The sequence below is a fragment of the Orycteropus afer genome, unplaced genomic scaffold (genome assembly GCF_000298275.1).
Source record: "Orycteropus afer afer isolate SDZICR_OR568_19922 unplaced genomic scaffold, OryAfe1.0 scaffold00364, whole genome shotgun sequence".
Classification (NCBI taxonomy): domain Eukaryota; kingdom Metazoa; phylum Chordata; class Mammalia; order Tubulidentata; family Orycteropodidae; genus Orycteropus; species Orycteropus afer.
Genome location: NW_006921951.1, coordinates 2,832,968 through 2,848,107, shown reverse-complemented (window position 1 = coordinate 2,848,107; position 15,140 = coordinate 2,832,968). Strand labels below are relative to the sequence as shown.

Genomic DNA, 15,140 nt, shown 5'->3' with positions numbered 1-15,140 from the left:
CCCGAGTGTCCTTGGGGTTGCTGGAAAGCAGAACGTGTTCTTAAGCCCCAGAAATCTGCGAGAGCGCTGTCTCTTTAAATATCTAAAATAGTTAAGCCACTTTTTAAACCTTCAAAATGGCGGCGCCTTCAGGACCGGCAAAAGTTCCAGCTCTGCCCACCTTTCTCTTCACCTTCTCTGTTTGTTCCCTAGCCACCGTGCACAGTCCATGCAGTCCCTGGTTAGCAGAGTGATTTTTAGATTAATTTTTAGGTCCTACCACCACTCGAGAATGTCCAAGCTGTTTGTGCCGTCAGGGGCGTTCAGGTCCCTGCCAGACCGCAGCTCCTTTTTTGGTATTTTCATGCAAATTCTTCTGCTAGTTGGGGTTTAGTCTACTTCTGTATCCTTCCCTTCAAGGCTCAGTGGTCCAAGATTATCTTCTGCGTCCGTGTCAGTTGGTTTCCCTTTTCTTTGTTGAAGAGGGTCTGTGCAGTCCTTCTGCCTAGTCTGCCATCTTGCTGCTCCTTTCTACTCAGTTTTATAAGGTCACTATGAGTCAGAATTGACTCAGTAGCCATGGGTTTTTAGTACTGAGAATTGTCACAAGGTGGGCCTGTGACCTATCTCCCTAGTTTTACTCTTAAGGATGCCTTGAGGGGCTTGATCACTATGGTTTTCTCTCTATACCAAGAGTCATGAAGCTTCTGTTCTAAGCAGCTGGTTTGTTTTTCAGTTGTGCATTTTATATATGTTGTAAAGATTATATTTCCCTCTGCTAGAATGCTTAAGCCAAATTTATAGCCACCACTCTCCCCTCACACATCCAGCAAGGACCTCACAACATATTAGTCAAAATGTTGGTTCCATCTAATTTTATTGTCTTCATTTTCCTTTTCTCTCATTTTATATTTCTTTTGTTTTGATACATCTTAGATATAATTGAAAGCTGACTTTGAAACAAGATGGGATATAAATAAATGCAGAGTTATTACCTAGCTTGGCTGGGTGAAACTTTTGAAAACTTTTTATAGAGTTAAGCATATTCTTGTATTTAAATGGAAGTTAATAACGTCTTGGTTAGAGCTTAAATTTTTTTCGTATGTTCCCTGAACTATTACTGCTTCCCTAATAGGACAGTGATTTGGTGAAGGAGGAGAAGTTGTGCCTTGATTCTTCTGGGGAGAAAATGAAGTTCAATTAACTTTTATTGAAATGTGGTTTCCATGAGATTCTGTGCACCTCGGGTGTTTTGACCAAAGCCAAGTTCCATAATCGTCCTAACCTCTCATCTCCAGGGCAGACTCTTTCCTTTCCTTCTTTCCCTTCTCACCCCAGTATATATACACAGCTGATTGGTATTTTCATTTCCAGATGAGACTACCTTGCATGGAAAAATTCTAACTTGATTTCTTAAGGGGAAGAAAAAGACTGACTTTTCTGATACTAGGGAAATTAATTAGTAGAAAAGATGGAAGGCTGGCTGAGCTTCAGTCCTTGTGGGCTGAAAATTTTTCAATATAGTAAATGGCCAGTTGCTCTTAACTGTGGGCTCACACTAGGGCAAATCAATGGGACAGGTCACAAGGGATCATGAATATACAAAAATAATTTACATTCAACCATTTTATCCCAGGATTATGTAAGCCTGAATGTTAAACAATAAGAAGTTTATTAAACAGTATGTCTACGTGCCAATTCCATTTAATGAAAAACTAATTATAAACAGACCTGTCTGCAATCCCCAGGAGATGTCTAGATCTCAAAGACCCTGGTAGGTTGGCAAAAATGTTTTGGATTTAATATGTTACATTTAAGGGGCAACATCTCAGTAGTATGTGCCCTCTGCATCTCACATTCATTGTGGCACGTGTTCTATTTGAAATTTGAAATGCTTCCCAAGACTTTGAGCACTATCCCAGCAGTAGTATGCAGCTTTGCAGAAAGGAAGCCATGATTTTCATGATGTCAATTTATAGGTAATAAATGCCACTACTAGAATAGGAAATGAAAATTATTTCTAGTATTTTTCTTGTAAGTTGAGACTTTCTAATCTTTTATGCAGAATGAAATTACAAGCATAATGTCCTATGCATTTTACAACAGTTAAGATGTTAAATATCTACCACAACAAGCAAAGCTGGAATTATGTCTAACTCAATCCTCAAACTATTGATAGTTGTGTTTTCTTTCAAATATTTTGAGGAGAGAAGGGTAAAAATCTTTGTCTTATATCTTCTGTGTGATAGCAAGAGAATTTTGGAGATAGGCTATTAATACTTCCTGATCAAACAGAAGATTAATAATCCCTGATATATACCAGCTGAGACATGTTGCGTTGCAAGGTGTCACAAAACAGTCTGGTCAATAAGGCCAAATACATGGACAACTTGTAAACAGATGCACTCCAAATATTTCTAACCTAATTTGAAGAAAATTATACACACAAACACATGCATCCATACAGAATGTGTGTGTGTATGTTTAAAGAAACAAAATTAAATGATGTCAGGTTCTCAGGATATCTAATATATTTAGCTCATTGTGGCCCATGTGGAGGTTAAGGTGAATTTCCATGTGGCAACACGAAGGACTTTAACCTCTCAGGAACCTAGACCTTTTGATCCACGTCAGATTGTTCTAAGCAGGAAGTAGAAACACAGAATGTTTGTTCATTCATTTATTCATTCAAGAAATGTTTACTGAGCATCTGTCAACTCTAGCTGAAAGCTGTTGTTCTTGTTTAGTTGCTGTCAATTGATTCTGATGCCTGACAACCCATGTGCAGAGTGTTGTTGTTGTTGTTATGTGCCGTTGAGTCAGCCCCAACTCATAGCGACCCCTCCTTGGGTTTCTGAGGCGGTATCACTATGGAAGTAGGTTGCCCAACCTTCCTTCCGAGGAGTGGCTGGTGGGTTTAAACCGCCAGCCTTCTGTTTAGCAATCAAATCCTTTAGGCACTATGCTACTGGAGCAGAGTAGAACTGCTCTATAGACTTTTCAAGGCTGTGACCTTTCAGAAGCAGATCACCAGGCCTGTCTTCTAACTTGCACCTCAGGGTGGGTTCAAACCACCAACCTTTAAGCTAATAGCCAAGTGCTGAACTGTTTGCTTCACCCAGGGACTCCTGGCTGCAAAGCTAAGTTCCAGCAATACAAAGAAGAGTATCTGCTTTGCTCAGGACACTGGGAAAAGCATCTTACATAGATTTCTAGTTATTAATTCTATGTTACAGACCAATAGACCTTATTTAATTTACAATTAACTAGGATAGGATCTCTCTACTTTCTTATAAATCCAAATTTATAACAGTGAATTTACGATTTATAAAACAAATAACATTCCTAGAGAGATTTTAAAAAATTTTATCATCCCTTTATACATAATCTAAACATCCACTTCTAGGATTACATATATATATATATATATATATATATATATATATATATATAAGCTTCTTCACAGTTGTATACACAACTGACTAGCTTAAGTCTAGTAAGCATTAAGTTGAGAGGAGAAACTCACTACTTTCCATCTTTGTCCCACATTTTATTGAGTTTAGATATCTCTCTTTTTTTTTTCTTATCATTAATGTCAGCACTTCCATTTTTCCACTTCCCACTCATTGTTTTGAAAAGTAAAGAAAAATGCTTGAGTAATTGTATGAGCACTGCTATATACAGCTGGTAATGCTGCTGAAACTGGTAGCACTGTTGACTTCAGTGAACATCACCATGCAGTAGCTTGAACTGTTTCTTCATCAGCCATTGTATATATATCTGAGCTCAGTATATAAAAAGACCATTTGTAGATGCTGATGTGAAGTGTTGAAAATTTGGTTTGATTGGAAATCAGATATTTAGATAGGAATGATGATGGGATTAGGGAATATTGAGTGGTATTTCCCAACAGACCCAGAAATGCCCAAAACCTACCCTACTAGTCACTTTCCTGCCTTGTGAGGTTTGTGAGGGAAATACACACATAAGGGACAGTTGGCAAGAAAGGAACCCTTTATTGTCAGTTGAATTTGTGCCTAAAACTCCAATGCAAAGCACCTTGGTAAACTGGCCTATAACTCTTGGCCCAGGCTTGAAGCCCAGAGGACCATATCCCTTATCCTCAGCCAAAGCCAGATCCAGCTTTATCTGGACTGGTGCATAAAGGCTAGAGGCAGAGATGAGAGTGCCAGAGAGGAGGGTTTCACACCTATATACTTGACCTTTTCACTATAATATCCACTAGCAAATGTGTCGGTGTCCTGGAATCCAGCCCCCTTCTTCCCTGGGTCCTTACTCTAAAACAGGGAGATAGGGGGGAACTGAAGACTGCCCTAAGAGGCTGCTCCATGGTTAACCACCACCCCCCAAAAAAAAACCCACTGCTATTGAGTTGATTCTGATTCATAGCAACCCTATAGGACAGAGTAGAACTGCCTCTAGGGTTTCTAAAGCTATAAATCTTTACAGAAGCAGACTGCCTCCTCTTTTTCCCCCGCAGAGCAGAGCTGGTGGGTTGAAACAACCAACCTTCTGGTTAGCAGCTGAATACCTTAACCACTGTGCCACCGTAGCTCAGAACACATTTTTCTGACCCCCAAATCTCAAGCTTCCTCGACAATGGAAAGTTACCTTTTACTTCAAGATCAGTGAATCTGGGTAATAGAACCTGGACATAGCAAAGTAATACATTTTACCTTAGCAGACCCTTAGTGAATCCTGTTTTAAGACAGGTATTGTGTAGAAATAGTCATGCCTGCCTCAGACTATTATCACATACTGATTCATAGGTTTGAATCTATGAAAGCAAAAGCAGGAATCATGGTTTTTCATGAATATCAGAGTAACATCTGTTTTTGCACATCTGTATTTCTATGCTCTGGTGGTGTAGTGGATAAGGGACTTGACTGCTAACTAGGAAGGTCAGCAGTTCAAACCCATCAGTTGCTCTGTGGAAGGAAGACTGGGTGATCTACTTCCATAAAGATTTACAGCCTTGGAAACCCAATGGAGGTTGTTATGAGTCGGAAATGACTCTATGGCAGTGAGTTTGTTGTGTTTTTTTTTCCCCCTATGGCTTGAGCCCAAGCTCGAGACAGTTTTTTACTTTGGTAAAGACTTGTTACATTTCCCTAAAATTAACAGATGAGTGATAAATGCTTTTCAAGCCTCTATTGATTGAGTATGCAGTATCTAGTGAAAAGAAGTCTGTGAGTGACACAAACCATTTGTGCTCGGCTGCTAACTGAAAGATTAGAGGTTTGAATCCACCCAGTGGCACTGCAGAATAAAGGCTTGGTGATCTACCCCTGTAACAGTTACAGCCATTGAATACCCCATGGAGCAGTTCTGCTCTGATACACATGGGGTCAGCATGAGTTGGAACAGAGGTGACAGCATCTGTTATTATTTATTTATTTATTTTTAACTAGTGAAAATGGCATTTGCTAAAATACTTAGTTCTAAACAATATTAAGTTAACAAAATATTGTTAACAAAATGTGACATGTTTCTGTCAAGCCCATGTGTATTTTTACTGTTGCTAGGGAATGTAACTTACCATGTGGTGCCTGGGCTGGCCCAGACTATGAAATAAGAGGCACCAGGTCAGTCCCAGGTGAAGGCAAAGCTGTGGTTTTCTCTGTAGAAATTTCAGGTCTTACAGGATAGCAGTCTGCCTGAAGCATAATACACTGTAGATTACCTTTTGAACTTCCACATCACCAGATTATTTCAGTGTAGTTGTTTATAAAACAGCCCACAGTACTTCCTAGTCTGTCATAGCCCTGGACTCACCAGAATCCTGTCATTTTACCAACCGCACAGGGCTGAGCACCATCTAGGAATCTGATTTGGATCAGACTTTCTCTCACGGTCTTTTCCCATGTGTTTATATACACATGACTACTCATGTACCCACAAATTCACATAGACACAATTCCCAAAAGATCCATAACATAGCATTTGGAAAATATCTACCCAATTTTATTAAGATAATCTATGCTTCAGTCAGAGGAACCCTGGAGGTACAGTGGTCTCAGCTACTAACTGAAAGGTTGATGGTTCAAATCCACCCACCAAAGAGAAAGACATGGCATTCTGCTAGAAAACCTCATGGGGCAGTTCCGCTCTCACATGAGGTCGCTGTGAGTTGGAACTGACTTGGCAGCACATAGCAATATTAGCAACAGCATGCTTTAATTAGAAAAAAGAAAGACATTACTATATTTTGTCTCAGGCACAACTTTTGGGATCTTTCATACTATCCTGTTATGCCACATGTCAAATGTCTACTAATTGTTACTCTTTGCAAAAGTGATGTACATGTAGAAGGTACAGATGACAAAGATGAACCCTTTTGCACATACAGTACTGCATTGTCAGTGATGGCAAGCATAGATCTACAGGTGGTTAGATGGGTGGACAGGCTGAACAATCAGGTATGTCTAGGCAGGGGGTTGTGTGCCCATGACCATGTACAGGGTTGGCAGATGATGTTTCTACAGGTGTGTTTGTATGTGCTATAGGAATGTCCAAGGAGCTCTGGTAGCGTAGTACCTAAGGCACTTGACCACTAACCAGAAGGCTGGCGGTTTAAACCCACCAGCCACTCCTCGGAAGGAAGATGGGGCGATCTACTTCCATAGTGATACTGCCTTGGGAACCCAAGGAGGGGTCGCTATGAGTCGGGTCCGACTCAATGGCACATAACAACAACAACATAGGAATGTCCAGGTGTATAGTAGAGTTGACAAGGGACAAGGCTGTGGTAACTTCTTGGCCACAGCCAGCTGCCCTGAGGAAGCGAGTAGTTGGACCTGTGGGCTCAGGACAATGTTCACAGGGAACATCAAGCTCAAATGGCATAACATGCTACACAAAAACATTGTTCTACATCCTACTTTGGTGAATAGTGACTGATATCTTAAAAGCTTGCAGGCAGCCATCTGTGGGTTTCTCCTCTTCCAGACCAATGAAGAACAAAGAAAATCAAAGACATGCGGAAATAATTAGTCCAAGGGACTGGTAGACCATGTGATCTTCAGACTATGTGACCATGAGATCAGAAGAACTGGATGGTGCCTGGCTACCACTGTCAACCACTCAGAGGGGGATCGGTACAGGAGACCCTGGATAGAGTAGGAGAACAATGTGCAACAAAACTCAAAATCATTAAAAAAAAAAAACCTAGTCTGATAGAGCCTGGTGGGACCCCCGAGACTATAGCCCCTAGCCACCCTTCAGGTCTGGAATTGAACTCAGTCCTGTGGCTTCCAGCCAAACAATAGACAGGCATACGGGCTGAACATTTACATCAGGTAGATACACTCCTTGGAGAGATCAATCATGGGAGAATAAAAGGGCAGTGTTTGCACAGGGAGACAGCTTGTGGGGCCAGGAGTGCATAGGAAGGAAAGATACAGGAAAGAGGTAACTACCAGGAGAAAGTGGGAAGAGAGCTGTTACATTGTGGGGAATGTAATTGTATCAATGTCATGAGACAAAATGTGTATGGACTGCTATATGGAAAATAATTCACTCTGTAAACTTTCACCCAAAACACAAAAAAAATTAAAAAGAAAAGTAATATACATGGAACATTTATTTGCTGTCTTTCTATAACCATTTTTACATGCAAGAAGGTTAGTTCCACTTTATTCTTGGAGGGTCATAGTGCAGCCTCTGTTTCAATAAAGTTACTATAAAATAGGCAATTTTAATTTCCTTTCCTCTTGAAAACCAAATTTTGCTAGAGTGTGAAATGGGGCTTTTGATTCTGTGCCTTGAACTCTACTTTCAGTTATTCCTAGCTGTGGTTATTGCTGGGCTTATGGCTACACTCCTTGTTGAGAGCACTTCCTTGTTGAGTGTACTTCCTTACCACAAGTCATGCTCTTTTGAGATTTGATCTTTTAGAAGAATTTTAGAAAGATTTCAGTGAAAATCAACTAAGTGGTAGTTTTCTCTCTATGTACAATCTAGATTTGTTATCTCTCTCATCAAGCCACTGATGTATTATTACCCCTAAAACACCCAGGCCACATCTGCCGACTGTATTACCAAGGTGATCTTTATTTCTCTCTACTTTGTCAGAGAGGAGGCCAAATGGAATACATGCTTGACCTTTTTCCTGTCTAAAGGTTTTGATGATTCTAAGCCCCAGTACATGCACATTCTGAACTGAAACAAAGCCTAATGCTGCCATGTTCTGTGTAGAGAATATAACTTTTTCATGAAGGTTCTTAATTTTGGAACTAACCTCCTCTGCCTTGTCCATGCTTGCACTTTGTAAGCAGCTCTGCACCTGATTTATTTCTGCACTGAATGTTCTACAACCACTTCAGCTGCTATTGTTGTTGCTATAGGTGCTTCGAGTCTGTTCCAACTCATGGCAGCCCCATGCCTGGTCCTATGCCATCTTCATATTCATTGCTATGTTTGATCCCATTGTTGTAGCCACTGGGTCAATCTGTCTCATGGAGAGTCTTCCCTTTTTTCACTGACCCTCTACTTTTCTCCAAGGACTGGTCCCTTCTGATAATATGACCAAAGTATATAAGATGAAGTCTGCCATTCTTGCTTCCAAGGGGCATTGCAGCTGTACTTCTTCAAGGACAGATTTGTTTGTTCTTCTGGCAGTCCATGGTATTTTTAATATTCTTCATCAACACCACAGTTCAAATGTATTAATTCTTCGGTCTTCCTTATTCATTGACAGACCACTTATCTGTCACTTTGTCGTACTATGGTGGCTTGCATGTTGCTGTGGTGCTGGAAGCTATGCCACCAGTATTTCAAATACCAGCAGGGTAGCCTGTACTGGACAAGTTTCAGTGAAGCTTCCAGACTAAGACAGACTAGGAAGGAGGACGTGGTAACCCACTTCTTAAAAAACTGGTCACTGAAAACCTTGTGAATGGCAGTGAGACTTCAGCTGCACTGTGGGAAAGTTCCTTTCTGACAGCCACGTTAGCAAAAAAAAATAAAAATAAATCAGATAATGTGCGAAACAATTGCAATATATATTTAGAAATTTGAGGGGTTTTTTTTACTCAGTTTATTATGTTTCTAGAACTATGCACATTAACAGGCAGATGAAGTAAATGTTGATGAGATTCATATATTTACTCCAAAAAGAGAAATAAAATGACTGTTATGAACTATATTAAGGAATCACTTAATTTTCCTTTTTGATATGCTGATGTATAGAAGCTTAAGGAGCTCTGGTGGCATAGTGGTTAAAGCATTTGGCTGTAAACCAAAGGTCAACAGTTCAAACCCACCAGTTGTTCCAGAGAGAAAGATGAGGCAGTCTGCTTCCATAAAGATTTTCAGACTCAGAGACCCTATGGGGCAGTTCTATTCTGTCCTGTAGGGTTGCTATGAGTTGGAATCAACTCTACAGCAGTGGGTTTAGTTTGGTTTACAAGCTATTTATACTTTCCTAGGTACATTCTCCTTATTTCTCATTTTATTCAGTTTTTACATCTAGTGTCTCAAAGATTTGGGAAGGCTGAGGTGGGGATTCAGGTGGTCTTTATGTGCCTATTTTTCCAAGAGTTTCAGTATACATACCCGAAAGAATTATCTGGGGTTTATAGATCAGAAGGTAACAATGGCTCCATTGATTTTCAAACGGCATGGAATCCTGTAGGCAGAACCCCATTAGACTGTGCCCATAAAGAAACCGTTGGCTTTTCACTGGTGTACTTGTTAAAGATTACCGTCCTTGATAGGAGTAAATTTCAAAAGCTGGCACAGTTAAGAAGAGAATAAGCCAAAGTAGCAACAATAGCCAGGGACTGTAGCTGGCTATTGTTTGGCCTTTTTGGAGACCAGGCATCAAAGGAAATTTTCTTATGAAGGAATGGTTTGAGATAGAGTACAACTTGCTTATTTTGTGTTGTGTTTAAGTTTCAGGTTACAGAAACAATCACAAATTAATTCTTAGCAAGCAGTGTGACATTATAGCTGCCCCTTTGAAAGGCATTTGGATTCTTGTCCAGAACTGTTCTTAAAAGTACTGTTAATCTTAAAATTACATGCAATTGTTTCATTTTTTTTCTCTTTCCTTCTTCCCAAGGGTTTACTGAGTGTTTACTGAGTATTGCTGGGCTCTAAGATCTTAACATAGAACAAGAGGTGAATAAAAACGCAGGCTTTCATAGGAGGTAGCCTGCTGGTTCTGCTCTGTGTGGATTCCATTACAGTCGTTTTCCATGGATTTCTGATTTCTGTTCCCTCCCACCTTAAATAGAAGATGTAAAGAAATATTTTGCTCCTCTCCACTCCTTCTTTATTTCTTTCATATTCCAGACTATGAATCCTCCTCTTCCTCCACCCCCCCTCCTGGCTGCCACCGTTGCCTCAACACCACCAGGTGCTGTCGCGTCTGGAATAGGACCGAGGCCCACAGCAGGATCCACTGACCAGATTGCACATTTACGGCCCCAGACTCGCCCCAGTGTGTAAGTGAAGGTGTTGTTTATTACTGCTCACGTGTTCCTTTAAAACTCAGCCCAACCAGCAGAGGTAGAAAAACACCTTTGTGATGGGAGCTGGTGACGTGCTTGTGGGCCACCAAGTGGTTTGTGTTCTGCAAACTTCCACTTAGCCATGCATATAATTTAAGAAACTGCTGAAACAAAAAGGGTTTAATATATGAGCTTGCTAGGCAGCCATCCTGCTGGGTGAAGGCCTTTCATAGTGTAGGGAAGCATAGCTGTTTGTTTCTCCACGGTATTATATGTATATATAACTGCCTCTTTGTACAACTACTATTTGAGATTTTTTTCCTTCATTTTCATTCCTTGCAGTAGGATACTCATGAATGGGAAGGTATCTCACACAAATCAGATCTAGTTATAGTATGCATGTGAAAAGCTATAAATCCCCAGCAATTAGTATCCAGAAAAATCTAATGATCTTTTTCAGAGTTTACTAATGGCAGAAAACAGCCAAGTTTTTAGGGATCCTTCTTAGTATAGATTTACCTTAATTGTTTACCACCCTCATGGTAGAAACTATAGGTTTAATGTTGCCTGTCTGGTTTCCACGTGTAGATGGGCACAGTCACCTTGCATTTTGGGGAGATTTTATACCCCATGATCTAGACCTCGTTTTGCTTTTACTTTTTCAAATTTATTATCTTTCCTGGCCAAGCACACAAAGCAAGTATAGCCCAAGCCTCTGCGTTTGGCTTGTGTGTGGAAGGCAGCATGTGGTGCTTCCCAATGGGATTTTATACCATATGTCCTCATTTGGGGCTACTTCCCAAGCCTAACAAGTGCCATTTGAAGAGCTCAATTTTCCCAGTGGGAATCCAGTCCCCAGGAGCAAGTTAGGCACTTCCAGAAGCTGCATTAATTTTTTTCACACTACTTGAATACCATTTGGTGGGCTAGTCACTTTCATACTGGGAGGACCAGGTTCAGGAGCTCTTAATCAGAAAGCATTCTACCTTTTAAATGTAGACAGCAAAACCTCTTGTAATAGAGCATTACCAGTTCGATTTATGGGTTAAAAGGTTATACTGTCTTTCTACATATGTATAAAATATTGAAGACTTTATATACCAAAGGAAAATTTTTTATCATCTTGGGGTTTGTCTGTTACACAACCTGATATCCAGTATTCTTTTCTAGGTATGTTGCTATATATCCATATACTCCCCGGAAAGAAGATGAACTGGAGCTGAGAAAAGGGGAGATGTTTTTAGTGTTTGAGCGCTGCCAGGATGGCTGGTTCAAAGGGACATCAATGCATACCAGCAAGATCGGGGTTTTCCCTGGCAATTATGTAGCACCAGTCACAAGGTACAGTTTTGAATAAATGGTTTACTAAATTCTGAACAGAGGAGCTTTGTTGTTTTCCGTGGTTTTTAGCCTATCCAAATTCCTTCTCACATTATAATTGCCTCTATTACTAATCCACAGATTTTTAAATCCATATCTGTCTGCTAAAATCCCTTCTAACTCTTAAAATTTTTAGCTTATTTTTCATATGGATATATATGAAATTACAGGTTTCTACTAATAAATATATTAGGTTTTAAGCTATTTCCTTTAACATATATGTGAGAAGCCTCAATTACATCTTTCCACCAGAAAATGGAGCTCTGGTAGCATAGTGCCTAAGGCACTTGACTGCTCACCGGAAGGCTGGCGGTTCAAACCCACCAGCCACTCCTCGGAAGGAAGGTTGGGCAATCCTACTTCCGTAGTGATGCTGCCTCGGAAACCCAAGGAGGGGTCGCTATGAGTCGGGGCCGACTCCACGGCAAACAACATGACAACACATGACATGACCAGAAAATAAAGAGCATAGAGTTTAATATAAACAAAAGCTATATAATTAGTACTTATATATTTATATAGTACTTACAGTATTCCAGGAAGGCAGACGGATTTGCAAATGCATTGCACGTATTAACTCTTAATCTAAAACAACTCATTGATGTGGGTGCTATTGTTGTTGTGTTGTTGTTGTTATGTGCTGTCGAGTTGGCCCCGACTCATAGCGACCCCTCCTTGGGTTTCCGAGGCAGTATTACTACGGAAGTAGGATTGCCCAACCTTCCTTCCGAGGAGTGGCTGATGGGTTTGAACCGCCAGCCGTCTGGTTAGCAGGCAAGTGACTTAGCCACTATGCTACCAGAGCTATTATTAGCCCCATTTAGTAGATGAAGATGTTGAGGCACAGAGAGATGAAATAACTTGCCTGAGATCACATAGTAAAGAAGTGTTCAAACACATATGATCTGGCTCTGTATTCTTTATGAATGAACAAAAAAACAAACCCACAGCCATTAAGTCAATTCCGAATCAAAGCAACCCCCATTGGGTTTCTGAGGCAGTAAATCTTTAAGAAAGTCTTCCTTCTGCAGAGTGGGTTTGAACTGCCAACCTCTGGTTAGCAGTCAGATGCCTTAGGCACTGCACCATCACAGACTTTAGATACACAAAATTTATTTAAAGATAGTCCACTTTCTGGTCACTGAGGAAAGTAGCCTTGGAAACAGAATAAAATGATCTGTAATGTCATTATCTTTGAGCGGTCCCTACTTTTTGACTATTGAGCACTCAATAAATGGTCCGGGTTTAACTACGTTAAATCATTCCTCAAACCTCCTGATTAAAAAATGGCTTAATGAACTGACATGTTTGTCAGCTGTTGGCCTTGATTTATGGGTTGACCAGCAGCCTAATCAAATGAAAATCACCATTTGCAGATGGTAACAGAATGTTAGCTTTAGTTTTACTTGCAGATTTTTATTCAATATAAGTCTTTTCTGTCTATGTTAAGTTCTATATTCAGGAACCAGCCTATCCAGAAATTGACAGATTTGCACCTACCCTGGTGCAAAAAACAAAAATAAAAACCAATACCCTAATGGAGATAAACCAACAAATTAAGTTAATGAAGGAAAATATATTCATAAAATCCAAAAACAGATTATTAAAAGTCTCACTGCTTGTTTGCTTCTGGAGAAAAGCTTATTTACAGTAAATTCTGTTACTGATCATAGCAGAGAAGAAGGATGTTCAAGTTGGTGAAGTGTCCTACTTGGTAGAAAGTTACTATTTTCAGAATGATAGTTTAAATGAATTAGAATATCAAAAAAATATACAAAACTACATCAAATGTAATTTAATTAAATTCAAGCAATGAATACTTGTTTAGTGCTTGCTATATATCTGTAACTGGGCAAGTACTGGAGGCATGGAAAAAGCCACCTTCACATTGGTCCTACCTTCAGGAAACTTATATTTTTACTAAGGAAGGAGAATTTCATAAGTAATTTATGAAAAAATATTATACAACATTTCACAATCAAGGGCCAACATGTAAACAATATATGAAATACAGAAATAGAAAGAAGGAAAAAATCCACTTGAAACAGAAACATATCTCATCCTTCTTCTTGTTGTTGTTAAATGCCATCAAGTCAGACCTGGCTCCTAGTGACCCCTCCTTGGGTTTGAGACAGCATCACTACAGAAGTAGATTGCCCAACTTTCCTTATGAGGAGTGGCTGGTGGGTTTGAACCTCCAGCCTTCTGGTTAGCAGTCAAGTGCCTTAGGCACTGTAGGTAAAACCCTCAAAAACCAAACACATTGCTAATTGAATTGATTCCAACTCATGGTGGCCCCATTTATTAGAGTAGAACTGCACTCCATAGGGTTTTCTTGGCTGAAATCTTTATAGAAGTAGATCACCAGGCCTTTCTTCCATAGTACTGTTCACTTGCAGGGAGCCTTAGGTAAAGCCTTCTTGAAGTGATGGGATTTGTGCTGGACCTTGAGACATAAATGAGATTGGCATAGGTCAAGAAAAGCCAGAAAGGACATTCCAAGAAAGTGTATATATATATGTGGGTATATTTGTATAAGGCCAAGTAATATGAAGGGGAGAAAACACAAGGAAAGCTATAGAAATGAGATACTGTAAGTAACAACCCTAGCTTTATCAGTAGATGAAGCAAGAGAATCCAGGGCCTTGAAAGTTGGAGATATTTGGCCTTGATATGGAAAACTAAACTCAGTAACTGTATATTCTTGAGCGGAGTATGAGGTGTGATTTTGGGTGACTCAGAAACATTTCAAGACCTTTCTGTGCCTCAAGGCTGTCATTACTTTGAATTTGCTATTCTTAAACTTCATAAAAATAATTCCATTCATATTTTCAAATGTTCTGCCTTTAGCATTCTGAGTCATTATTTGTCTTGTGTTTAATTGTTCTGTCTCCCATTTTGCTGATGAATAGGGCCTTCTGTCTGTGTTTCTGTTTTGACAGGGCAGTGACGAATGCTTCCCAAGCTAAAGTCCCCATGTGTACTGCTGGCCAGACAAATCGAGGGGTGACTATGGTCAGTCCTTCCTCTGCAGGAGCGCCTGTCCAGAAGCTCCAAGGAAATGGTGTGGCCGGGAATACCAGTGTTGTCCCCACAGCTGTGGTGTCAGCAGCTCATATCCAAACAAGTCCTCAGGCCAAGGTCTTATTGCACATGACTGGGCAGATGACCGTCAACCAGGCCCGCAATGCCGTGAGGACGGGTGAGGAGGACACTAGGGTGGAACGTGTCAGGAGAAAGATTTGTCTGCCTGCTATCAGATCTTCCATGACAAATGTTTAGAAAAGCAGATGTAATAATAAAATG

General features: G+C 40.2%; 1 protein-coding gene across 1 annotated transcript in view; it reads left to right on the top strand.

The window, feature by feature from the left end:
• Window positions 1–15,140, top strand: part of SH3RF1 (SH3 domain containing ring finger 1) — a 255,796-nt gene that overhangs the window by 212,387 nt on the left and 28,269 nt on the right. Inside the window, exons 6-8 of the mRNA XM_007952897.2 lie at window positions 10,297–10,448; window positions 11,625–11,795; window positions 14,777–15,036. Of these exons, the coding sequence (XP_007951088.1) occupies window positions 10,297–10,448; window positions 11,625–11,795; window positions 14,777–15,036 (583 nt within the window). The remainder of the gene's footprint in view (window positions 1–10,296; window positions 10,449–11,624; window positions 11,796–14,776; window positions 15,037–15,140) is intronic.